The 27,979-nt window shown below is 41.4% G+C and overlaps 1 protein-coding gene across 1 annotated transcript; it reads left to right on the top strand.

Moving 5' to 3' along the window:
* Positions 1-70: 70 nt before the first annotated feature.
* Positions 71-27,191, top strand: RLF (RLF zinc finger). The gene is given in 9 exon segments (XM_083750604.1): positions 71-113; positions 116-300; positions 12,173-12,327; positions 15,268-15,349; positions 16,450-16,582; positions 17,923-18,125; positions 18,751-18,887; positions 20,018-20,159; positions 22,003-27,191. Coding segments are annotated over 9 exon segments (5,811 nt in total). The 5' UTR covers positions 71-85; the 3' UTR covers positions 26,749-27,191.
* The last annotated feature ends 788 nt before the right edge of the window (positions 27,192-27,979 follow it).

Below are 27,979 nucleotides of genomic sequence, written 5' to 3'. Positions count from 1 at the left end.
CTTCCCGCCCCGCCGAAGGGCGGCAGCATGCGCAGGAGCCGGGAGTGGGCGGGGCCGTCGGGTCACGTGGGCCCGTCCCCCGCCGATGTGGTCAGCAGCTGCGGGGTCACGTGATTCGTTGCCTACGCGCGGTGGGGCCGGGTGCAGATGGCGGACGCCGAGGCTGACGCGGCCCTGCAGCCCGAGATGCCCCGGCTGGCCGCCGGCCTTAGCTCTCGGCTCCGGCAGCTGCAGGCGGAGCTCAGCGAGCAGGGGGTGGGCGAGGGCTCGTCGGGCGCCTATTGCCGGGACTTCTGTCAGGTGAGCCTGGCGCGAGGGCGGTTATTTGGGGGGGCGGGGGAGGGCGCGCGCGGGACGGTTGGAGGGGGGGAGGGTCAGGCTCGGCCGCTGGAGGAGGTTTGGGGCGCCGAGGCCCCGCGGAGGAGGAGGCTGAAGCGCAGGGGGCGGCGGCGGCGAGCCGTTGCCTGGCGCTGGGGAGGCGGGGCCGAGGGACCGTCCCTGTTGGGAGGCTCCGCCGACGCCGCTTCCCGTTTCTTCTGCTGTCGGGCTTCGCGGGAGGTTCGGGTTCCGGGACCCGATGGCCATCGCTCTTCTCGGGGGGGGGGGGCTCCCTCCCTTCTCCACCCAGCCCAGCGCGCTCAGGCTTTCTCCGCGCCCGCTTCCGGATGCTGGTGTTTTCGGCGCGCTCTCCCCGCCCCGCCGCCTCTTTTTGTGGCAGCGCCGGAATTGATGGAGGAAGAGGAGCAGTCAGTTAAACGGGAGCGGGGGGGCCTTCTTTTAACGAAATCCATGACACCCCTCCCTCCTTCCGCGGACTCTTTCTCTTTTCCTCGCAGATCTTTGCACGTACACCAAGTCCTCTTTCGCCGTAGGTTTCTAACAGCCGTAGTTGAGGGGGTTATCTCCCTACACTTTGAGGATCTTTGTTTATATGTTCCTCTTCCTTGTCAATAAAAATGTTTATCTGGATCTCTGCTTCCGATGGGGCTATGTTCAGTATCTTGTATTAGTCTGCCCAAAGATGAGGCCTTGCTTCAGGAGCTCCCAAATATTAGATGGGTGGTTGCCAGAGACAGGGCCCTTTCTGTGGTGGCTTCCTACTTCTGAAATCTCCACTCCCAACATATTTGCCTGGCTCCTATTTCTGTGGTTTGCTAAAGCCTTTTAATAGTAAACAATAACTTATTTTCTCTGGGTTACTTACTGTTCCGATAGTGTGGATTGAGTATAATAGGGCTTGATTCTTATTTTTCTATTTGCTTTGAGTTTTTGTAAGCAACTGTGAATGCCAGTTCACCTTTTCAATACAAAAACCTGCATTGACATCTTGGATGTCAGTCACTTTGTACGGTGTTCTGAATCGAATAGTCCTATTGATATGACTTTATTTTAAAATGGAGTTCCAATTCTTTTTCCAACTCATATTGCAATAGACTTTGTATGTTAGATATAGTTTTGGGTTGAAAGTATCAACAAAGTGTTTATACAAACATGAACATGCCACATTAAATATAATGGCCACATGGTTTCCATTACAAGCTTGCAACAGGTTAGATAATATTTTCAGGTAGCTTTGTTGGATGTCAGTGTAGAAAGAAAGATTTGATGCTTGGAAATGATCAAAGGGTTGAGAAAGATTTGTGAATTAGTGAGTATGGGTTATCCATTGAAGTTGAATGGGTAGCTTCTAGAGTCAACATTTTGGTGGTCCCCAAATTGAGAAACTCTTCCTTAGACATGTTTTCCTGCTTAAAGCTCTGTTACATTTTCACTGTCAGATGAAGACCATCCAGTTCTCCTTTGGGTTTGATGATTTTATGCAAAGGTTGGGTATGGATCATACAAAATGGTAACTTAATATTTTGGATAAAAGTGTTCACCCATTTGTTGTATAAATGGATTGAGATAATGTCCAATGTTGTTACGATTAAGAAGAACCATCTAAGAGTAATTTGGAAGAACACCTCCACCCCTGCTGACATGAACCGCTCATAGCACTAGCACAGGAAGGCAAACCACAGTGGAGGGAGCCCTTTGATATTGATTTAGATGGTGCCTTCTATGCATTTGGTGCTTTAGAAAAAATAAGAGTACAGTTTTGCCATGCAAAAATAGGGGGAGGGAAATGGTGGCATGTAAAAACAGGGCCAAGAAGATGCAGTTATTTCAGTTATGCATTTATTTAGGCTTAAGTTTCATTGAGCAGATTTTTGGGACTAGGGCAGCCATGAGTCTTGCCTGTGCTGATTGGGACTGGTGGAAGTTTTAAATCTCAATAGCATCTGGAGAATGGCAGGTTAGCCACCACTGGGCTATAGGGTTCTAAAGGCTTCAGCTGACACCATGAGTGCTTGGAATAGCTGCTTTTAGTGTCCACCAGGTCCTGCAATACTAAAACATCCTGGTCACTTTGTGTTGATCTGAACCATTGACATGTAGAAGGATTGGAGCACAGAAAATTGTGCATGCCACATGGCCTCCAGAAATGGGTGATGGTTTATATTGTCAGCTTGGTTCATCAAGTAGACACATGGGTTTTAAAGAGTTGTAAACTAATAATTCTTCTAGGCTGCCTTGACTTGTACGGAAACAGGTGACATTTGAAATTTAGTTCAAAGCTCAGAAAATGTAATTGTGTTGGATTAGCCTAAAGAGAAGTGATTGTGTTGATGTCCCAGTGAAAATGAGATCTTTACTGCCTTGACAATTCAGCTTAATGATAACCTTTTATTTTCCGTGTTTGCATCTTTTTTTTTTGTATGTCCTACAACTTTTATTAAAACATAATTTTAGGTATTCAGTACTAGACTTAACAGAATGGTTGAGTTGTTAGATTTCTAGATGAGATGCTGCTGCACCTTAGGACAATGAATCACTTTCAAGCCTTCCTGCTTTCAATACATGAACCTACTAGCTTTTGATGGAATATCACATCCATGTTTATATTGTGTGCTGTGGTGTTTGATATAACAGCAACGGGGCTGTTATAAATCCATGTAGGAATACAAAAATGATAAATGGCTGCATTCAGTTAAGTTTACTCTGTCGTTAATAGATTAAAGTTATTCTTTTCAGATCTACTCCAAGGGAGACTAAAATTGGTACAACCTAGAGCAGGCATCCCCAAACTTGGCCCTCCAGATGTTTTGGAACTACAACTCCCATCATCCCTAGCAAACAGGACCAGTGGTCAGGGATGATGGGAATTGTAGTCCCAAAACATCTGGAGGGCCGTGTTTGGGGATGCCTAACCTAGAGGGTTTTGTAGCAACTTGAAGATAAACAAATTTAGTCTAGACTCAAGTTCATGCAGGTGTATGGAATCTCTCTGCTATGTGAAATGCAAAAGTACAATATGTGAAAATTCACTCAAGTGATCGTTAACAACATTGACCTGCAGATAAAATTGCAATGCAGTGCCACCAACCTAAAGATTTGTGGGGGAGTTGTGTTTTGAGGTCAATGGCATGACCATGGGTACTCTCCTGTCCCAACAATATGCACACATATTGATGGCTTCTTCAATTCCTGTCCTAAAATATCTTGTTTCTGCTGTACCAGCCTAACACAGCTATCCTTCTGTATTTCCACCTTGAGATACAAGTAGCTCTCTATTGCAATGTTTCCCAAAATTCTGCTTGCTGAAGCACACCTTTTCTGATTTCAGCTGGAGACATGTTTTACTCATAAATCCCAAAATGTTTTCCTTTTTACATTTTGTAAGAGTAATAGCTACCCATCCCATATGATAGAATCATAGAGTTGGAAGGCATCCTGAGGATCATCTAGTCCATCCCCTGCAATACAGGAATCTTCACTAAAGCATCCATGACAGATGACCATCCAGCCTCTACTTAAAAACCTCCAAGGAAGGGGGAGTCCACCATCTTTCAAGGGCGCCTGTTCTACTGACAAACAGCTCTTACTGTCAGAAGGTTCTTCCTGCTGATGTCAGAATCTCCACTTGAATCCATTGGTTTGGGTCCTACTCTCTGGAGCAGGAGAAAGCAAGCTTGCTCCATCTTCCATGTGAAAGTCCTTTAGATATTTGAAGATGGCTATCCTCTTCTCTCAGTCTCTTTTCCAGACTAAACATACCCAGCTCCCTCAACCATTCCTCATAAGGCTTGGTTTCCAGAGCCTTGACCATCTTTGTTTCACACCTTCCATATTGTCAATATCCTTCTTACATTGTGACATTCAGAACTGGACACAGTACTTCAGGTGTGGTCTGACCAAGGCAGAATAGAGTGGGACTGTACCTTCCCTTAATAAAAGACTAGACTCGTGTTGATGCAGTCTTGCCTAGCATTCTTTTTTCTTCTTCTTTTTTCTGCTGCTGCATCAAACTCATGTGGTCTACTAAAACCCCTAGATTCTTTTAACATGTACTGCTGGCAAGCCAAACACTCCCCAGTTGGTTATTCCTGCCTAAGTGTAGAACCTTGTATGTTTCTGTGTAAGTTGCTGATCTGATCATGCCTCTTCATTGGAGGGTGGCAAACCAAGGACAAAGACACACCTGGCATCCTTCTCAAAGGAAGACAATTATTTTAAATTTCTGCATCTAAATATATTTAAAGAATTGAGTTGCATCCCCATCCTGTGAGTATCAACTCACAGTATGAGGGTGTCCTTTGCAAAGTCTCTGCTGGTGGACCCCCTCCGATGCTTGTGCAATCAGCAGCACACATAGTGCTCCAATGAGCAGCATTCAAAATTCACCAAGCACCAACCCCATTTTGCACCTGGTTTTCAGTCAATTGCGACCAAGTGAAGAGGCCAGGGTGCCAGAATGGTGCCTGATGTCTCCACCATCTGGAGGTGCATGCCTGGGGGTCCTTGGATCTTGCTGCAAGACAGACCCAAAAAAGAAAATAACAGAACACCTCTAGTCATCACATACAGCTCCCAAGTTAAAACAGTACAACGCATCATCAGAGATCTACAACCTCTCCTGAACAATGACAGTTCTCTTTCTCAAGCTCTGGGAGGAAGACCTTTCATTGCCTACAGACAGCCACCCAATCTGAAACAACTCCTAACCCACAATAATACTACAACCAGACCTAACACGGACACTGGCACCAGAGCCTGCAATAAACCCAGATGCCAACTTTGCTGCCATATACACCCGGACAACACCATTACTGGCCCCAACAACATCACACATACCATCTCGGGACTATTTAATTGCTCATCGTCTAACATTGTGTTTGCCATCAATTGCCAACAGTGTCCTTCAGCTCTCTATATTGGACAAACAGGCCAGACCTTACGCCAAAGAATAAACGGACATAAATCGGACATCAGGAATCACAAGACAGGGAAACCAGTAGGAGAACACTTCAATCTCCCAGGACATTCTATACAAGATCTCAAAGTAGCTGTTTTACTACAAAGGAATTTCAGAAATAGACTGGAAAGAGAAGCTGCTGAATTGCAACTTATCACCAAACTTAAAATCATGGAGAGACCTGGTCTGAACAAAGACCTTGGATTCTTATCTCATCATACATGACAAAGCCATTTTTCACCTTCTCATCCCTTGCTTTTTCCTGTAAGACCTATTGCAGTCGTTAAGAGTCGTCAACAGGCTCATCACAGCTATCTGCCAATCACCCATTCCCACCACCCTTCTGAGTAATACCCCTCCCCACCTTCTCACTATATAGAAGGGTCTGGAAACTTCTGTTTCAGTGTATCTGAAGAAGTGTGCATGCACACGAAAGCTCATACCAAGAACTAACTTAGTTGGTCTTTAAGGTGCTACTGGAAGGAATTTTTTTTGTTTTGACTATGGCAGACCAACACGGCTACCTATCTGTAACTGTTCTGGTGACTGTAACTCTGGTTTAAGCTGCTATTCTGTGCTTAGCTTAAATATCTTGAGTTTCTAACACTGCCAATGAGTACTTGGTAGCTACTCATTATGTCAGTGGCTGGGACCTCAGCAGCTTTCCAACTTTGCTGTGAGCTTAGTTGAATCTGGATACAACTGATTTATGCAGGCCGAACAGAGGCTGATTGTAGGACAAGGCCATAACAAGTGACTATGGGGAGACACTTGGCAGCCGTTCTGTGGGAGAGTGCTATAGTGCTCATGTCCTGCTTGTGGACTTCCTATAGACATCTATTTGGCCACTGTGAGGACAGAATTTTGGACTAGATAAGCCTCTGAGAACTGCTCTTAAGTTCAGTGAGATTGTATTTGGGGCTCATGGACTCTTCTGTTTGGTTTTCTGTGGCATGCTGTGTGAGAGTCTCCACTCTTATTTAAAGTCTTCCTTACCTGTTGATAGTGTTGCACAGTTTGTGGGAATGGCTTAGTTTTATCTTTACAGGTATTGGGGATGCAACCATGTAAAGTATGAATTGAGCAGATGAGAAGTCAGCAAGCAGTAGGATATCAGGTGAAGAAGCTAGGGGTGCAGGTGATGGTTGCTTTAAAATCCTTCCCATTCATGAGAAAGGATTGACTTGGTTCTTGATGTATCCTCAGGGCAAATGCTTGATTGTACATAAACCCAACAAATAAAATTACCAAACTCAAGTAAAAGCACCAACCAAAGAGAACATGAAAGATAGAAGGAACTTGAGAAAGCTTTCATGAAGTGGGAGAACTGATGATCCTGGAAAAAACTAGTAGCAGAAAAATATGTCACATTTCTTTTCAAAGGGCAGATTTTTACAAATAGAGAAAATCACAAACTGTGTCATGAACAAAAAGTATGCAAAAGTGTGTATGTGTGATGGGGTACTATTAAATAGGAAAAGGGATACACTGTTAAATACAAAAGTGAATTCTGTTCTAGTGATCTGACTGTAGAAATGGGCAAACTCTACAAAACTGTAAGTTATACAGTTAAATAATGCATCACTTACACTTTATCAGTGCCAGAACTAATTCCAACTAGTGGGAGATGTTTGAACTGACATAATTACATGGAAAGAGAGCTTGCAAGCAATTGCCTCCAAGAATTTCACGATCACCACTGTTGAAATGCAACAGTATTTCTAGTTCCACTTGTATATGATGCTCTTATCTATTAATGCTTCTCACCTCTTTTCTTAATGTGATTCCTCCATTGCAAGGAGTTTGACTAGATGTCCCCCAGGATGCCTTCCAATGCTACAATTCTATTATCACTTTTGCTTGTTTCAGTACAGATAGGTTGTATCTTTTGTAAGAGCCAGATGTGTTCTGTACCAGTTAGTTCCTCCATTTGAACATATCCCTAGAACATTGTATTTCACCTCTTTATAATTTTGTATGGTACCTTCTCTTGAGACACAGTGTCAAGGCATATGTATGGAATGTCAAAAGTAATAGTTCATGCTATTCCAGCATGCTTAAGTCTTCTAGAATCACAAATATGGATTTGGGCAAAATGATTTTCTAGTTAATGCACTCAACAAATCTTTGTGGAAATAAGTATTGCTGGGGATAGCAAGATCTGTGGAGCATATGCCACTCTTCCTTGCTGCAACCCTAAGATTTTCCGGAATCCAACTTCTGATGATCACATTGGCCCATTTGTTTCATTGACACACAGAAATAGGGCATTGGGTGTTAGTAGCCGAGTGTAGCACTTCGCATAAAGCTGTGATTATTGCTGGTGAGGTGCTGGGTGTGACAGGTAAGTTCTGGGATGCTGCATACATGTACAAACTTACAGAATAAATGTGTTTAAGAAGTATAATCAGAAAGCCTTCTAATTATGAACCTCCTAATTATGAAGTATTGAGTTGACCCTCGCTGTTGACAGGCAGCAGGAACTATATTCCTATATTCATGAAAGCTCACCTGCTGTAGATCTTGGCTTTTTATTTATTACTTGACTCAATAGGATGATCTGAGATAGTATGCAAGCAATTGACTACTCTGTGTGTGCGAGTGCGCGCGTGTGTGGTTTGGGTATTTTTTGCCCCTTTACTCCATAAACTTATGACTAGATAAAAAGCCTTTCTGTTTGCTTTAGCTCATATAAAGGAGAAAGCTAAAATAAGATTCCACCATTTTAAAAAAATAATCATGGGAAAGATTGGTGTTCAGACTAATGAAAGAACATGGCCAAATACTTGAATAGTCTGGTTAAACAAGACAGTGAGCTTAAGTACATTTATAGCTATACAAATGTAAGAATATTTAGCTATGATATTTGATAATTCATTGAGAACTGCTTGTGGTCACAAGAGGCTGGAAAAAGAGTAAAATACAAACATTTAAATTTAACTTACACTATTCAAGCTGCTAGCAGTTGGTAGACACAATCATGCAGCTTTCCCTTTTGCACTGGTGGTGAAAAGCACTATACTGGGGCTACTATAGCTCTCTAGAAGTAATGATGATAATGATAATGATGATGATGATGATGATAATAATAATTATTATTATTATTATTATTATTATTATTATTATTATTATTATTATTTATTATTATTTATACCCCACCCATCTGGCTGGGCTTCCCCAGGATTGAAACAGCTTAAAACATCCTGAAATTTTGTCCACCTGGCTTCTTCAGAGAGCTTGGATGAATGTAATTAGGCCCACAGAGTGAAGTGGATTGAAACAATTGAGTAGTCAGGTACCAAGTTTAGGTGAGCCCAAGGGCTTGAGCATGCCTACAGGGTTTTTGATTTAGAACAGCAGATCCCCATGTGGAATTGCAAATTGCGCTGGAAAGCACTTACTGGTTTGCCATGTGACTGCAGTGGCTTATAGCTGAAGAAACAGAAGCCCAAAGTCCCCTTAGACATTCAGAATTCACGCAAAAAACATGCCTGCAACTTCCCAGGGCAGTGTTGTCAAGCAGTAAGCAAATGCCATTTGAGGATATGTTCACAGGAAAAGGAAAACAAAGACAGCAAATAATAATAATAATAATAATAATAATAATAATAATAATAATAATTTATTATTTATACCCCGCCCATCTGGCTGAGTTTCCCCAGCCACTCTGGGCGGCTCCCAATCAGTGTTAAAAACAGTACAGCATTACATATTAAAAACTTCCCTGAACAAGGCTGCCTTAAGATGTCTTCGGAATGTCAGGTAATTCTTTATCTCTTTGACATCTGATGGGAGGGCGTTCCACAGGGCGGGTGCCACTACCGAGAAGGCCCTCTGCCTGGTTCCCTGTAGCCTCACTTCTCGCAATGAGGGAACCGCCAGAAGGCCCTCGGCGCTAGATCTCAGTGTCCGGGCTGAACGATGGGGGTGGAGACGCTCCTTCAGGTATACAGGACCGAGGCCATTTAGGGCTTTAAAGGTCAGCACCAACACTTTGAATCGTGCTCGGAAACGTACTGGGAGCCAATGCAGATCTCTCAGAACCGGTGTTATGTGGTCCCGGCGGCCACTCCCAGTCACCAGTCTAGCTGCCGCATTCTGGATTAATTGCAGTTTCCGGGTCACCTTCAAAGGTAGCCCCACGTAGAGCGCGTTGCAGTAGTCCAAGCGTGAGATAACTAGAGCATGCACCACTCTGGCGAGACAGTCCGCGGGGAGGTAGGGTCTTAGCCTGCGTACCAGGTGGAGCTGGTAGACAGCTGCCCTGGACACAGAGTTAACCTGCGCCTCCATGGACAGTTGTGAGTCCAAAATGACTCCCAGGCTGCGCACCTGGTCCTTCAGGGGAACAGTTACCCCATTCAGGACCAGGGAATCCTCCACACCTGCCTGCCTCCTGTCCCCCAAAAACAGTACTTCTGTCTTGTCAGGATTCAACCTCAATCTGTTAGCCGCCATCCAACCTCCAACCAGCAAAATACTTGGAAAGTTAATGATTCATCTCTGCCAAGTTCTAATGGGCCCATTTGGATTGTCAGGTTAAAACCAATGTAATAAGAGAAATTGAAAGGATTAGTGAGTATGTAAGTAAAGCACATGGAACACTGAGGGTGTTATTCTTATCAATATTGTGCACTGTAGAAAGGTGTGTTTCTCAAGCAGTGTTCAGAATTCAGATCCATGTCAGTACCTGTCAGAGGTATTGATGAAAAATATGGTTTGATTTATTGTCACACTGGCAGCTTTCTAGCTAGTTATTTTTTGTTTTATTTACCTTTGTCATCTAAATTAACTTAGTGTAAAGGATTAAAAAAGGGGTTTCCTATCAGCTCAATGAGGTCAAATGCCAATTTATAGTTCATTTGTATTTGTATTAAAAGTGCTCTTCCTATGGGGGGAGGGGTTGAAAGGAGGTAATAATAAACCTGATTTAGGAAGACTTTAGTTCAAACTTAAAAATGTAAGCATTACACTAGGCCAGGGTAGGTAATGATCCATATCTCCTCACCTCTCAAAACTGACTTGGAATAGGTCAGTAGGAACACATATCTGTCCATCACCTGATGTCTTAATGATTTGAGGTGATTGAGCAATCTCATTTGAACTTTGGCAGGTGCTAGTCAATTGATGCTGGGCATGTACCTTCAAAGAGGTAGGCAGGGCTCGTATCTGTAACCATTCCTTTGACATTTCTGTAGAGAAAGAGGTTTGGATGCAAAGCACTTCTTCCAGCAACATACATCCAAGCCACTTTCTCCAGTTCCATCTGCTGCAGTATGAAGTTCCCAGTGGGAACTCCCTAGTGCTCCTAATCAGCTGGTAGTTGGGGCCTCAAAGTGCCTGAAAATCCCTTTTTGGCCTGGAGAATGACTTTACCTGCTGCACACCTGATCTTTTGGATATCAGATGATGTCACCAATGTTATAATACATAGAACAGGTGGACGTGGCTTTGGCCTGTAATTAGGCCAGTGAACCAAAGTTTTCACACACTGTTTAGGCCATGAGTTCTTAGTGAAACTTAGAAAATAATTTTGGAAGACTGTTCAGGTGGTTCACATGTCATAGTAAGCCATAGCTAGTTTTTAGCTATGGCTTGCTTTGGTACGCAGACTGGCCATTGTTAAAATGCTGTAGAGGCCCATTAATTTTGTTTAGTCATGAGAAATACCGTAATACTATGTAAGACTGAGCTCAAGGTGAGACTGGCTGCATCAGCACTTTACCTGACTTGACTCTTGGTACATTATAACAGCTGTGGTAAAATTCTAAAAGATTAAGTTGTTGAAATGATTCCTTATAATGTTTTGATTTTTTAAAACTCCTCTTAAACTATATATTGTTTTCATGTTTAAACAAAAGTAAAGTAGATGTTAAGAACTTGGTCTAGTTATTTGTCAGTATAGTTCTTCTGCTGAGCCACAAGAGTTGGTGTATTTTTTTCACTGGAAGATTAACACCTCTTGGTTTGCTAAATTCTGGGCTGTGAAAACCTGCCTGAAGGTAGCACCAAGACACCCCAACACTATTTTGGTTAAAAGCAGCTATGTGAGGGATTTGGATGTTGAAGTTGCAGGGATGTGATTTCTTCCTTCTGCTTCCCCTGACAACACACTGATTGACTTAACTACTTCACAAGCTGTTACTAAGCACAGAAAGGGAGGAAGACAGAGATGCTATTGGTTCTGCAGCTGCTTTTAATGAAAGAAAAATATTTTGGGAAAACCTGATCATGGATTTTCCACATTCACCTAGTTTGGCCCTTCTTTTTCAGGGTCTTCCTGAAAGGTGTCTGCAATGCATAGCTCAGTCCTGCTGATAGCCGCACTGTATTTGACAGAAACCCTGCATAGACTGCATCACTGGTTGTGAGCATGAACATGTATTATGCTCTTGTGAATGGGTTTGGCATGTGCCACTATATGCTTGGTGAACGTGATCCTCCCAAGAAAAAGAAAGAAAGAAAGAGATTACCTTGTAGGGAAATGTGATGGATGTTAAATCGTACCCACAAGATGTGAATACAAATTTTCATTGTGAGGGTATATAAAGACTGTTTTGAGTGCAGGTGCTGGGTCTACAAAAGGCTGTAGATAAAACCTGCTAGTTCATGAGCTTATATTCCACTGCTATCATATAGCAGTTCTTTCAGGAGCTGCATTCTTGAAAGTCCATAAATAATAGTAATTAGTACTAGCAGTTTTGCTTTAGGAGGAAGACAAAAAAGAGTAGAGTGGCAGGTTGCCATTTCTTTGTTTTTGCTTTTGAGAAATGTTGGAAAGCTTAATATCCTCAGCATAGAATTATAACATTGTCTTGAAATACCTTAATCGGAGTTGAGAACAAATATTACCGCATCACATCTTTTCATTTATAGACGTTGCTACAATATGCTGACAATCCGGGTGCTTCGGAGCATGTTCTGCCTTTCTTGGAAGTGTATCAAGTCGCCATTCAGAGCTTTGCCAATGCCCGACCTTACTTGACTACCGAATGTGAAGAAGTTCTTCTGGTAATTGGCAGGCTAGTGTTGTAAGTACATTTGGGACATGACTTTTTAACAGAAAAGAGAATTTGATCAACAGCAGAGATTTTCAAGTTACTGTGCCCACCTGTCCGATATTGAAAATAGCATTCCCTGTATCAACAAATCAGGGTGCCTGTTTGCATACATCCTTGGGTGGGAGAAGATCATTGCCAAAGGTGAAAACAACTATTCTGTATTTTCAAAAAGGCAGTGGAAGTTGGAATGCTCTCCTCACATCTCTGGCATGCAGACACCCCACTTTGTTGTAGGAAATTGTGGGGTCCATATACTGACAGCAAAGCATGGGGCAGTAGTGTGAGGCTGCAGTCTCTTGGGCAGCGGGGCGGATAAAAATCAATGATTTTTTCATTTTTTTTTAAAAAAAGGTCAGATTTTTAAAATTTAAATCTTTTTTTTATTTATATTGGAAATTTTTATTTAAATCGGAATTTTAAAAATAAAATGCTTTTGGAGGAAAAATCTTTCTAAACATAGTTTTCTATTTAAGTTACATTATAGTCCAAAGGCTATTCATCAGGAAATAAGGATTTGTTTTTAATTATGTAGCATGAGGCTTTATATGCAATGTTTAATTTTTTTTGGGGGGGATAAATAAATTCCATTAACCCATTCACAATGTCATGCTCTTCCAGAGGTTTCTGTGAGATTATTTGGGGGCATTTTTTCTAATGAGAAGATATTATCACAGATGCTTGTTTAGCAGTTCTCAGAAGTGTGAATTTGTGTCTGCACAGATAACATGCCTTTTTTTCACAGAAAAATGTTATAAAATAAACATACAGAGTTGAGGAAAAAACCTTAATCCCATTGTTCCTTTGCAAATTTATATACACAGAATCAACCCCTTACCACTTAAATTCCAAGAGGTTCAATGAATAGATTGTTTGGAGTGGAATAGACCTGCACAAGTAGCTAAGTGTGAAGCAGTAAAACTGAAAGTGCAGAATACTCCGCAAGTCTTGGGATCTTTGTGTAATAATTGTGCAAGTCAGTTGCATGTCTGTGCAACTCAGACTTGAGGCAAGTGCTGAAGGCGCTTCAGGGCTTGCAACCAATCCCACTGGGTTCCAACAACTGCACTAACATTTAACTGTACAGAATACAGCACCTGAATGTAGAAGCAAATCCAAAGGGGTAGTGGTAGAAATAGTAACTGGGATCTTCAAGTCCGTGGCGAGATCTTGAAGTGCTTGCCAGTCAACTAATCAGGGTTCACTGGTTCCAGGCTCTTCTTTCCAGGGCTCGCCTGACATTGTCCAAACAATAAAGTCTGTACCTGGAACTTCAGTCCTGCAGGAATCCCTGAAATTCTCTGCTCCAATCCTTGGTTTCCCTTTTCCAGCTTTCCACCAGTCTGTTTCTCCTCGGCCTGTTCTTTCTGAAGCCTGTTCCAACCTAAGCCTTCTCCTCTAGAAGTCACTTCTCCTCTAGAAAAAGGAAGGCCAGCCTCTCCAAAACCAGGCCTGCTGGGAGATACAGTCCCTCTGATGTTCCATTGCATTTGTATTTATAGCCTGAGATTTATCGCAATATTCTCTCCCTGGAGGAGAAAACTCAGTCTTAAGGCGGGGGGGGGGGGGGGTTTGTACTAAAACTCAGTCTTAAATTTTTTAAAAAATTGTTTAACCACATCAGTTAACAAACATGGATACATATGCTATAATGTTATTGTTTTAATTAAATAAATTGTTTAAATGGAAGGAAATGGTTATTTTTCTTGTTCCAATAAGTGCAGCAGAAAAGTTGTCAAAATATAGTTAACTTATTAAACCTCACATTAATTTCATAATTATCTGCCTATGTATTTCTTAAGAGTATAACCAAATCAGTAATTTTTGATATAACTGTAAAAACTATTCTGAAAATTTATTATTCCAAAAATGAAACCTTCATCTGGTTGTAAATATTAAGATTATACCAGCAAGAATAAGTCTTTCTGTGAAAAAGTGATTGGAATCAAGTCTTACTGACTAGTGATTTAAATCAGATCCACCCTGTTTGGCAGGGAGTTTGGCATGGAGACCAGTTGCTTCTCTTTAACTTGAGACCCAAAGGATTGCGGGTGGGGGGGGAGTTGGCTGGGAGGATGTACACCCTATGATGTGTATCCTCCAGGGCCAATGCCACCTCACTTTCAGGATCCATTCTGTGACAAAGGTTACTCCCCTCCCTTTTAGCTTAAGTGATCAGGAGGTGGAGGGGAACTCTGCTGAGAGCATGCGTAACTGCTAGGATTTTACCAATCTGTTTCCTAAATTTAGGACAATGGGAAGCACCAGAGACTGTGCGGTGGAGTGGATAGAGAGCTGCACTTGAATCAGGGATACTTAATCTGTCTCACAGGGTTATTGTGATTGGGGGAGGGAAATGTATAACCCTGTATACACTGACCTGAAGAACGGTGGAATGCAAGTTTAAATCCTGTGTAGAGAAATAAGCATTATTGTGAACTTGTAAATGGCATGGATCATGCCATCTTCTCCCCACGCTGCATCTTAGTGAATCTTGAGCCTATCTACTTTTCCCCCCGGGCTACATATATTATAAACAGTACTTCTTTGGAACTCGGTACCTGAAAATTCAAAATGTGAATGAATCTGCAAGACCATTATTATGCATCACATTGGTTTTCTTAGGTCAAAGATGCTGTTAAGAATAAGCTGCCAATACAGCCTGAAAATCATTCAGTGCTATAATTCCAACTAAATATTGTTACAGTGCATCTGTCTTGAATTCTTCTCATGGGAAACAGCATCGCTGCTAGTAGCAATTGTTATGCTGCTTAACAGCTTCAGCTCTTTTCTACTATGTTTTCACATTCATTTGACCTAGAGAGATTATAAACACAGGTACAAAATGACCCAGCGTGCTACTTCCTAAATGGTGGTCCTAACTAGCATGGTTCTGTGATTTATTTATTTCAGGAGCTGTTTTGAACTACTGCTTTCTGTGCCTGAAAGTGAGGAGCAGTCTGAACCATTGTTAAGACTGTTTCAGTCTATACAGGCAAGTATTTTTCATCTCTATTCTACAGAGGACCCTGTTTCAACAGTTTGCATCTAGAAATATATATTTTCAAATTATAACTAAGTAGGCTGTGGTATTTGTGGTAGTTCTTTAGTTGAATCCAGTATAAAATGGGAATAAATACATTATGATTAAGTATACCTTACCTGGGTGTCTTATATGAATTTTAGTTCTTCATACTGCCTTTAACATATAGTGAGGTTGTAAGCATCCTTTTGTAACTTTTTATGTGATAGAAGAGTGCTCCAGTAGTGCAATATCCCCTGTCTCGCATTGGGAGTAGAGGTTTGGGGAGACTTCTTTTAAAAGGAGGAATGTCTGCTAGAAGGGGACAATGCACAGCCTTCAGAGAATTAAATGGAGATAGTCAAATGTACCATTAAATAACACTGGTGACATATAGGAAAAAGCTTTAATGGCTAAAGTAATCTACTTTATCAGACTAGGAGAACAGCACAAGACAGCCTATTTTCAGGCAAGAACGGACTAATTTCATTGATTATTGTAGGAGATATAGATGGTTACCCACTGCATGTTATGAATTCTCTATGTTTTGATGTAAGGAAGGCTATGTTACTCTGGGCTACTTGCTGTATAATTATATAGTGAAATTTCTATTACATAAACTTGTAGGCATGATCTCAACATGACTAACTGTAAGATACCTTCGTTTGTATCTACTCCTTTTTCCAAGCTATGTACCTCATATTAGAAATGGAATAAAAAAACCCTCCTCTAAATATGATGGTGGGGGACACATTAACAAAGCCAAAGATATTCAGTGGATCTGCTCTGAGTTCATTGGATATTACCCGGTGTAATTAAATGCTGGAAAAATGCTGTATTTCTGCAGCCTTTTCTTACAGCCTTGTGTAGTGATCCCAACTGAGATCTTGGAAATGTAGGAATTTATATAACAGTAATAATAAGAATAATTTATTACTTGTACCACGCCCATCAAACTGGGTTGTCCCAGCCACTCTGGGCGGCCTACAACAGAATATAAAGAACACACAATACACCAGACAATAGATGTCTAAGGAAGGTTGTATAATTGTTTATCTCTTTCTTCAACATAGGATTCCCATAATGCTTTACTTAAATTTGGAGACAATAGCCTCGAAACACTGGCTGACATTTCAAAGGAAGGGGTATGGAAGAATCCAGTTCTCTTAAATATTATATCACAGCAGCCTGTAGAAGCAGAAGAAGGTAAGATCTTGAGACTTGTACCTCAAATGAGAATTCCATTACTGTGCCACTGTTATGATGTGAGCAGTAGCTAGTCTTTCACACTGAAACATTTTGCTCCTAAAGAACTGAGCAAGATGATAGGTGTTCCTCAACTGCTGCTGTGAAGAGCATGCAGAGCTTTACCATGAATCCCGAGATGTCATTTTCACTCTTCCAGTCCTGTAGCATCCCCGTATCTGCTAGCTTTCCTTGGCCTAGATTCTAGGGTGAAGAAAAGTACTTGGCCTAGTACCAGCTTCTTGTTCGTTCTTTCCTAACGCTGTGGTCATACCCCTTTTATTACATATGGCTGTCGTTCGTTACCTGCTGTGAAACTGCTCATATAATAAGATTTGAGGGTTTTATTCAAAGAACCATAAAGCACAGGGAGAAAATATTTTTGAGCTGTTCCAGGAACTCTTGCGCAAGAGCTACTGGAAGACAGCGCTGCACCACAATGTGTTGGGTTGCATTATAGTATGAGAAGCAAAAGCAGAATCTTGTGGCGTCTTAGACTAGCAGATTTTATTATGGCACAAACTATAGTCTAGTCTCCTACATCAGATAGAAACATGAGGAATATTGAATTAGGAAAATACTGAATGTAGCGTATGGTCTTTAGTGCAGGCAGTAAAAGAAGCCTTTGGAGTCTGAAGAACTTCTGGGTTTTCTCCTACAGTGCTGTGGACAGGAAATGTTTTCCACTAGTGTAAGAGCACCTTTTAGATCCAGCATTTAGATCGTTGTGAAGTTTTTCTGAATGAATCTTGTTAATAGAGTTGAGGAATTCCCGAGTATTTATGCCACACACCCTTGCTTATGATGGGTCATTCACAGGTTACTGTTTCTCTGTAGAACTGCAAACTCAAACCCACCATAGATCATTTCCAACTGTTTTCATTACAGGCTACAACCATTTTAGGTGCATCCAATTGATAAGCAGTCGCCAATGCGCAGGTTCTTTTTGGATCTGGAAGAGGGCAGAATGGGGGCAGGGCAGGGTGTACCAGGCTAGGGCTTATACTTGCTCAGGGTGGAAACAACCCCCATGTGAAATGGTCACCGCCTGTACTTGGGGATAAAAGTGAGGCAAGATGAGAGTCCTTTGCTGGTTGGGAGTCTTCGCCTTAACCAAAAACTTTCTCCCCTTCCACCTCCCCCCAATGAATATGTAGTTTAAATTCTGAAGAGTTTCAGGAATTCTAGAACAGAAGGCCATGAATAGGCTGTTAGATGCCAACCACTAGCATACATTACTGCTTGAGCTAAATTCTGGTGATAAATAGTGTGTGCAAAAATCTTTTCGACTTCTTTTCTAGTCAACAAACTGATTAAACAAGAAGGACCAGTCTTTATGCAGATGCGAATAAAATACTTGATGAAAACAAACCGCCTTCGGCAAGCTGCTTCCCTATCCAAACTGTGCAAAGAGTCCACGGAAATTTCAAATACATTGCCATTTCTCCAAGCTTACATCACTTGCTTGTGTTCCATGCTTCCAACTGAAGAATCTATCAAAGAGGTGAGTGGGCAAGCTCTGATCTTGGTGGTGTTACTTGCTCAATGCCTTTTAATTGTGCTTTGTATTTCTAAAATGTATTGCTTTATTGCTCTGTAAGTAGCTTTGGAACTACTGTTTTTACCACAACAGTAGTTCTAAAGCTACTTCTAGACCAATAAAATATTGGTGATATATACCGTATTTTTTTCTCTATAAGACTCACCTTTTCCCAAGGTACTATTTCTGGGTTAGGGGTGTAACCTGAAGTGTATGTAACCCAAGGTACCACTGTATTTAAAATCCTGTTCAAAGCAGCTAATAACAGTTTAAAACCCCACAATGAGTGAACAATAGAAAGACTATTTAAGAAACAAGCCATTAAAAATAAAACACTGTAATTCAGGCCAATAAAGCAGTACAATATAAGATCTGAACTGCGTTGTTTTTAGGTGCTTTTAGTACTTCAGGTAACGAGCTGGGCTATGCCTTTGTTGACAATATGGACTTTAACACAGCTACTGTAGTGGCACAAACTACTGATTGCAGAAAGATAGAAAAGTCTTCCTGAAAGTACCTTTGTGTGTGCAAAGTGGTCTTGAATGAAACTATTTACAATAGACTTCTTCTGGACTTTTGTTTTTGAAAGATTGCAAAGGTGGACTGCAAAGAGGTCCTGGATATGATATGTAATCTGGAAGCTGAAGGTCAAGATAGTACTGCATTCATTCTTTGTACAACATACCTTACGCAGCAGCTTCAAAATGGAAATGTGTACTGCTCTTGGTAAGTACTATGTCCAGATATTATTTTCAAATGCATGTATTTGCTATTCTGGCTCACATAGGTCATTGAAGTAGCTCACATTAAAGAGAATGTTATCATTCTATGTGAATGAAATTTATTTCTTAAAAACAAAGTATTTACATTTGTTAAACATTACAGTTGTGTGAGCACATCTCTTCCATTTTTCAAGAACCTCTAGAGGCTGAACAAACTAATGTTAGACACAGAGAACATCAGATAATCCTCCAATGTGGAGGATCCAGAATGAGCAGTAGGGAGCATTTGAAACTATAATTTCAAAACATGGCTTCCCTCTCAGCCAGAAATGGAATCCAATGATGATCTCTACTTTGAGGGATTTCTGCTCTCCTTGTTCTTGTTTTCTCAAACTGTGGAGGTTTGACTGAATGCAGGCAATTATATGAAGAAGCATATATTCCAAAAGCAATCCTGTGTTTTTTTACATTTAATTTATTCTTTACCCAAATTAATGCTCCAAATTAACGTCATCTTAGAAATAGGCTGTCTGTCAGTAATGTTGATGCTTGGAAACATGCTTGACAAGGATTTACAGATGTTAAATATTACTCAAAAAATCAGGAATGGTTAGATATAATAAGCTTAGATTGGATATAAAATAGAAGATACTCTTGTTAGAACAGTGTTTGATGAGGGTGGAAAAATAAATCCTCGAAGCGAGGGTTGTTTCTATCTCAAGACCATGGGGAGCCATCCGGTGTCTTCAGGATGTTGCTGGACTCCAGCTGCCATCATCCCTAGCCAGGAATGAAGGGAGCTGGAGTCCAGTAACAACCAGAGGTCATTGTGTCAGCTATCACAGCTCAGGACCTGCATTTAAGGTCAAGTATGAGACATGGGGGGGGGGGGGGAGGAAGAGACAAGAAACACCAGAGGTGCACTGAAAGTCATTTATTTGGTTTCACTTAGTTGTATGCCTTAGCTAAAGAAATTAATCTTGGTATAACTTTTCAGATGATCTCTTTCCTTTTTTCTTATCTTGGCCTTCTAGTTTCTCAGTAATGCTTCTAGCATTCTGTACATTCATGTTTAAACCATTGTTAAGCTTGACTACTGGATCTCTAAGCATTTGTCCTAAACTTTCTCTGTAGGGAACTGACTTTATTTTGGAGCAAACTACAGAAGAGAATTGACCCATCTTTAGATTCCTTTCTGGAGCGCTGCCGGCAGTTTGGCATCATTGCTAGGACATTGCAACACTTGTTCTTCCTAATTAGAGTCATACAAGCTGAAGTAAGTGCCTGTTTGGGAAACAGTTTATCACGGAATTAACCTATGTACTTTCAGCAGATAACAAAAAATCAGTAGCTTTTGGGTGCATCCTGTTGTTGGCTACCCTGGGAAGACATAATTGATGGCTGCCTTGTGTCATTCTGATGGCTGACAAATTGAACACCTGAACTTCACAGCAGCAAGTCAGACTGGCTCTCTGGCCTTCTCACTTGCACTTTTCTTCCCTTTCACTTGCTTCAGCCAAGTACATTTCTTGCCCTTTATGTCTTCTTCCTGTTGGAGTTCCTGCTGATTCAGGCTGCCTATTTTCTGTTTTAGATAAGGAGTACTTGCATAGTGGAATTTCCTATCTTCCAAGGCTTCATATTCTAGTCCTTAGAGGACATTGGCACACAGTAGATTCAACTCTGCTTTTACTCTATTGCTGTATTGATGTTGCTCTTTTTGCTGTACGACTGATGTTTCTTCAGCGCCTCTATCTAAAAAGACAAAGGAAGTAATTCAGCAGCAAAACTTTTGAGTGGAAATAGGAAGTGATAAGGAATAGTATGGAAGCAAAGAAGTTAAAATCCTTGCCATTGTGCAACAGAAAACAATCTACAAGTAGATATCTTGATTTGATGCGGTTTTCAAACACACACACACTCATTCTCTCTCTCTATACAGTCATACCTTGGAAGTCGATTGGAATCCGTTCCGGAAGTCTGCTTGACTTCCAAAACGGTTTGGAAACCAAGGCGTGGCTTCCGATCAGCTGCAGGAAACTCCTGCAGCCAATCAGAAGCCACGGATGTTGCGACAGACGTTAGGGTTCCAAAGAACATTTGCAAACTGGAACAATCACTTCTGGGTTTGCGGCGTTCGGGAGCCAAAACGTTCGACCTGCAAGGTGTTCGACTTCCAAGGTACCACTGTGTATATTTATCTGAAACATATATAAATTTGCTTCAGAATTCCAAGTATACTTAGTTCCTAAAAACATGGGAATTACTTTCACAAAATTGTGTGTATTTGCTGCCACAAAGTGTCTTTTATGCTTGAAACTGCTCAAAAAGAAGCTGGATGGGGCTGATGAGAGCAATGGTCTAATCTAAAACATCTGCAGGCCGCCAAGTTGGCAAATTCTACTCTGGCAATGCCTAACATGCCGGTAAAAAGAATCCCCACTGTAGTAGAGTGGTTAGAATATCAGGATGGCAACAGAGACCGAAGTCCAAATCCCTACTTATCCATTAAGCTTAACTGGTGACTTAGGGTCAGTCATTATTTCTTAGCCTGATCTACCTTGCAGAGTTGTTGTAAAGATAATATGTGCACCAATGAACTCCATGGCAGAATTAAGTAACAAATATGACTGGTGCCTTCTTTAATTTTAAGAAAGTAAACCTCAGTATGTTTTTTTGGGTAAAACATTGAAGTTGATTGAAATAAGAAATGCCAGAGTATGTATCTATATATAACCCTCTAATCCAGGCGTGGGGAATCTGTGGCCATCCTAATGTTTCTGAATTACAACTCTTACCATCCCTGGCCATCGGCCATGCTTGCTGGTGTTAATGGGAATGGGAGTCCAGCAACATCTGGAGGGCCACGGGTTACTCAAATCTGTAATTGCTTCAGGATTGAGAGGGATAGCTCAGTCGGTAGAGCATGAGACTTATCTCAGATTTGTGGGTTCAAGCCCCACATTGGGCAGATGACCCTTGTCCCTTTCAACTCTAGAGTTCTATGAAAACTTATCCATATATCTTGCCCATTTTTTTCAGTTGTGTTTCCTTTGTCTTTAAGAGATGTCCCTGGGGGCTAAATTAACATCTGACTTGTGCTCTCTTCTTTCCTATAGGCAGAAGAAGCAGGCCTTATTGTGTCTGTCTTGTTATGTGTGAGAGCCTTACAGCTCCGATCAAATGAAAATGATGATATGAAGACCTCTGTATGCAAAACAATTGCATGCCTTCTGCCGGAAGACCTTGAAGTAAGAAGAGCATGCCAGCTCACTGAATACTTACTTGAGCCAAGTGAGGAAAGATACAGTCTACTAGAAGAGCTCTACTTGCAGCCAGATCAAAAATTGGATGAAGAAAATGCAGCAGTTCCAAACTCCCTCCGTTGTGAGCTACTGTTGGCTTTAAAGGCTTATTGGCCATTTGATCCAGAATTTTGGGACTGGAAAACTCTGAAGCGACACTGTCTCAAATTGTTAGGAAAAGAAGTTTCTGAGTCAGAGGATGATCTGAGTTGCAATGAGATGTTGTTCAATGAAACCGAACTGTTGGATGGTCTCCTAAGCGATTGCGAAGATAATAACTTTGAAGGTCAAGATATAATAAATCAGCCTAAAGAGAGGGTGAGAGTTAAAAAGCCGATTGGGTCCTCGGAAAGGTACCAGAGGTGGCTTCAGTACAAATTTTTCTGTGTTATTTGCAAAAGGGAATGTATAGAGGCCAGAATACTTCACCATTCTAAGATGCATATGGAAGATGGCATTTATACATGCCCAGTGTGTATAAAAAAGTTCAAGAGGAAGGATGTCTTTGTGACGCATGTGATGGAACATGTAAAAATGCCTCCTAGTAGGAAATACCGTAGTAAGAAGAAGTTGCTGTTGAAGAAAGAGAGGCTGGCAAAGAGCAGTCTAGCCAGAATTGCTTCTGTAGGCCTTGGAGAAAACCAGCCACTCAAAATAACACAATGTGAACAACCCAGACTCAACACACAGGATTTCGTCACGTTTAGTAAGCTAGAAAACTGCCACTTACAGGACAGGGACCTGTACCCATGCCCAGGCACAGATTGCTCCAAAGTGTTTAAGCAGTTCAAGTACTTAAGTGTTCACTTGAAAGCGGAACACCAAAACAATGATCAAAATGCAATGCACTACTTGGACATGAAAAACAGGCGTGAGAAGTGTGCATACTGCCGGCGGCATTTTGTTTCGGCTTTCCATCTACAGGAGCATGAACAAGTGCACAGTGGCCCTCAGCCGTACATGTGTGTGTCGGTGGGCTGCTATGCTAGGTTTGGATCAGTGAATGAGCTGCTCCATCACAAGCAACAGCACGACGATCTGCGTTATAAATGTGAGCTCAGTGGCTGTAACATTGTTTTCAGTGACTTGGGGCAGCTCTACCACCATGAAGCCCAGCATTTTAGGGATGCTTCCTACGCATGCAACTTTAGTGGCTGTAAAAAATTTTACTATTCCAAAACTGAGTTTACAAATCACCTGTCGATGCATATGTCAAATGGTGAAATAAAGGAGATGCAGATTAAGCATGAGGAAAATGTTTCTGGGGACAGTCTTACTTGCCTTTCAGATTTGGAAGTGTTTGAACAAAAAGGTCCTTCTGATCTGCATGAGAGTCTTAATTTGCCTTCGGGATCTACAAATTCAGAGGCAATCCAGCAGGTTAAGCAAGAATCTACAAATTCAGAGGAAACCCAGCAAGTTAAACAAGAAGCTATATCTGATGGAGAGGTGGATGGCAAAAGTAATGGCAGTTTAGGAAGCAATATTGCATCCCTAGCCAGTGAGACTCAGTTGACACCTTTGACTGAAGCAGTGGACTGTGGCCAGGCAACTCCTGGGAGTGATTTACCCCGTGAGAAAGTCTTCCTTCCATCCAATTTAAAAGAGCGGTATTCAAATGTGGCTGTATATTTTGATGGGAAAAGATTTACCTGTGGCTTTGAAGACTGTGGATCAACGTACAAAAATTCAAAGGGCATGCAAAAACATCTTCGAAGGGCTCATCCTTACCATTTCAAACCTAGGAGGAAGCTAGGTTTGAAAACTAAAGATACTACTCAGTACAGTGACAGTCATAATACTGATGGAGATATTAGTCCAGAGCTCATATATCATTCATGTAGAAATACAGACTCTCCAGGCATTATAGATTGTAATACAAGTACTAATAGCAGAAGCTATTTAAATGAAGAACTGTATCCTTCTTCCCCAGAAACTTCCTATTTTGAAGCTTCCAAAGTGTCCAGTTCAGAAGATGCAATGTTGGAACTTCTCCTGGGCTTGAAGCATTTAAGTTTAAAAAATTCCGGTGGTCATATTGGAAATTCTTCCAGGTTGTCACAGTCTCCAAACTCTGAAGATGAATCTACCTCAGACTACTTCCCTGAAGAGCAGCAAGGCAAACTACCAAAACAATACCTTACCCAATTGGCAGCCAAGCCATTTTTCTGTGAGCGTCAAGGTTGCACATGTGAATTTGTGACCAGGGAAGCGTTGTTGACGCATTATGTTAGAAAACACAATTATTCAAAGGAGACGGTGCTTCAGTTGAACATGTTTCAACATCGGTATTCCCCTTTTAAATGTCATATTTGCCAAAGATCATTTACAAGAAAAACACATCTTCGAGTCCATTATAGAAACAAACATAAACTTGGCAATATGACAGCAACTCAGAAATTACTTGGTAATGAGAGTTTTGAGGATCTGGATGAGAGCGCTGAGGATATGCTGAATGATACCACGGGTTCAATGTCTGATTTCTATGCCAATACAGAGGAAGAACTTGATGACCAAGCTAATCTGGCTGAAGAAGAGCAGTGTCATCCAAAGAAAGATGAGCTTAGTTCTGAAACAGATCTGGAGTCTAGTGAAGAAGCAGAAAGTTGTATAACTGGCAAGCAGACGAAACTGTCTGCTCTGGAAAGCCACCGGAAAGGACTAGAAGCAAGAGAGGGGAGGGGAAGTAAAAGAACAGTTGCCAAAGGAAATTTATGCTACATTTTGCATAAATACCACAAGCCGTTCCATTGTATTCATAAAAATTGCAATTCTGCATTTACTAATCAGAAAGGTTTGATTCGGCACTACAGAACGGTGCATCAGTATAACAAAGAACAGCTCTGCCTAGAAAAAGACAAAGCGAGAACAAAGAGGGAACTTGCCAAATGTAAAAAAATATTTGTTTGCAAACATAAGGCGTGCAGCAAACGCTTCTTGTGTTCTAAATCGCTTGCTAAGCATTGCAGTGACTTTCATGGCCTGGACCATGTAGAGGATTCCAAAGTGCTTTCTGAAACAGAGTCCGTGAGATTTCCTTGTCACCATCCTCAGTGTCCTGCTGCATTTTATTCCTTCCACAAACTGAAGCATCACCTGATGGAAGAGCATGCTAAGGAAGAGGAAATAAATAAAGAGATTGAAATTCATTGTGACCTTAATGGTTGCAACCGAGTTTTCACAACTTACAGCCGCTATTCTCAACATGTATACTTCCGACACAGTGATTACGATGGGGTCTCGGAAGCTGCCAAAGAAAAACTGGCCCACCTTAAAGATGGACAGGAGCAAAGGTGCTTGAAAGATAAGTGCTTCGGGCATGAAGAGAGCGAGAAGAAGAAACGGATCCATGACAAATCTGAGAAGAATAATAAAAGCAAAGGAAAGCAGTTATATAACTTTAGAACAAGGGAGGAAGCCCTGCAAATGTGCAGAGACAACTGCAATCAGACACAGTATCCTTGCATGGTTCGGGGGTGTCCCTCTGTAGTAAAACTGGAAAGCAGTATTGTGAGACACTATAAGCGTACCCATCAGATGGCCAGTATTTATATAGAACAACAGTATGAGGAGCTTGTACTATGTGTCGAATGTGGTACTGTGATAAATGACCCCTGCTTAGAAGAAAGCCAGGGTTCAAATAAAGAGCTAAACAGTGACTCTAAGCAGGAAGTTACAGTGCACCCTGCATATCAGCGTGAAAATGAAGGGCATCGTGTTCTAAACTCGGACTGCAATCATGATGATAAAAGCAGTAAAAGCGGCAGCTCCTGTGGGAGTGACAAGGCCCAGGAGGCTGGTGTCTCTTTGTATCCAGGCACTTTAAAACATACCCACAATCCAAAAACCAGGTGTTTTGTAGAATGTAGTCGATTGGAGTCACCTCGGTATAAAACAGACAACTTGCCTGGAAGTGATGGAAGAGAAAATCCCTCCTACTGTGTGAGGTCAGGTGTACAGCTACAAAGGGAGAAAGATGTAAACGACTGGCAGCGTGCATCAGCACAGCAGAACATTAAAAACCCTCCTCCCCTTTCTGCTGCAAAAGATAAAATGCAGAGGCAATCTGCGCCAAAGCCGTTTGATTTAAAGTCCTTCAAACCAATGGGGTTTGAGTCTTCCTTTTTAAAATTCATCCAAGAAAGTGAGGAACGAGATGACGATGACGACTCCGAGGATGAATGGGAGCCGGCTGGCCGATATGAATTGGGTGTGGTGGTACAAAAAGAGAAAGACTTCAAAAGGGATGACACACGGGGCAAGACTGCATATGAAACTGTCCCGGCAGCAGCTGTGTCCAAGAAAAACAGCGGCTCCAGAGCTCATGGGCAGCTGAGAGGGATGCAGCCTCTCTTATCCACGGACTCTCCCTCGATCCCTTCACTGGAAAACCTGAGGGCCATATTGGACAAGGCGTTAACAAAGTGTGGGGACAATGCCTTAAAACAGCTTCATTATTTGCGACCAGTAGTTGTTATTGAAAGACGTACGTTATCCTCGCCCCTCATAGACTTCTTCCCAACAAAAAAAACAGATCACCTTTGTGTGGAAAGTTCATAAATTGTTGTGTTTAATTTAAAAATAGAGAAGGAGGGGAGACTTCTTCCACTTCTGGGGGGGCGGGGATGCTAATTGGTTCAGTGCACATGGTGTTGAAGTTAGATTAGGCTGTTCAATTCCATGAATGTATGACATCTGTCTACAGTATTGGCTGAGTTAATATAGCTCCCCTGTTAAATTAAGAGAGAGAGAACAGATATTTTGGTGCTAATTAACAAAATATGGAGCTGGGGGCTTCCTCTTGCAGAGTAAATGTGCATGATTGTATATGGAACAAATACTTAGGGTACCAAGCGGGGGAGGGAGGGGGGAGGGAGGGAGGATGGAACTTCTTACTTGACTTGAATGTGCACCTCAGGGTGCTTTGTGTAACATATTGTACACTACAGCATCTTATATTTTTTGAGTTATGAGTTTCAATAAAAATGAATTTTTTTCACCCATTTTGGTTGACTGTACAGCCAGATGTCCATAGCTTAAGACAAATTTTAAACTGAGTGTTGCATGTAGTAATTTTGAATCCTGACACATTACCTGAATGTGGCAGTGTGTTTTATGTCTGATAGGGGGTGGAATTGTCAGGGTAGCCTGTTGAACAGGAAATGGGGAAACTCTTAATAAGAATTGATGTAAAATTTTATAAGGTATGTCAAGAAGGAAATGAGCAACTAGGTAAAGACATGATACTCCTTTAAACAAATAAGAAATTTCCCGTTATATGGATATTTTTAAAGAAAAATATGGAAAAAGACCAAATGTAGGTGGAAAGAACATTGTAATAAACTTTCATTTAGATATATTTTTGGGAAAGCTAATATGCCTAATTATCCCACCATTTTTTTGGCTATCAGTTTTTGGTGTTAAAACATAACAAAACACAGCGCATTTGATTCTTCATTTCTTGTGTCTAGTACAGTAGTATAATCTTAAAAGTATATCGTGATGTCTCCTTCTCCTCCCCGCCCCCCTTTCCAAGGAGCTAAGAGCACAAAATCAGTTGATCAGTAGGGCGTAAAAGATGCTTTATAAAAAAAGGTATGCTGTGTTATCTTCTCTATACGTTTCTAAATTCTTACTATATAGTAAGTATTGTTGGCCACCATTATATTCAGTAAGAGTTTTCATATAACAGTTGCATACAGAAAATTGTGTGCTATTTCCCGTTAGTGCTGTTTGTTGGAAGGATAAAATGATTCTCAGTTGTTAAAAAAAAATATTATTATGTACAACT

The sequence above is a fragment of the Podarcis gaigeae genome (genome assembly GCF_964106915.1).
Source record: "Podarcis gaigeae genome assembly, chromosome: 8".
Classification (NCBI taxonomy): Eukaryota; Metazoa; Chordata; class Lepidosauria; order Squamata; family Lacertidae; genus Podarcis; species Podarcis gaigeae.
Note: the sequence above shows the minus strand (reverse complement) of the source record. Positions and strands in the feature narration are given on the sequence as shown.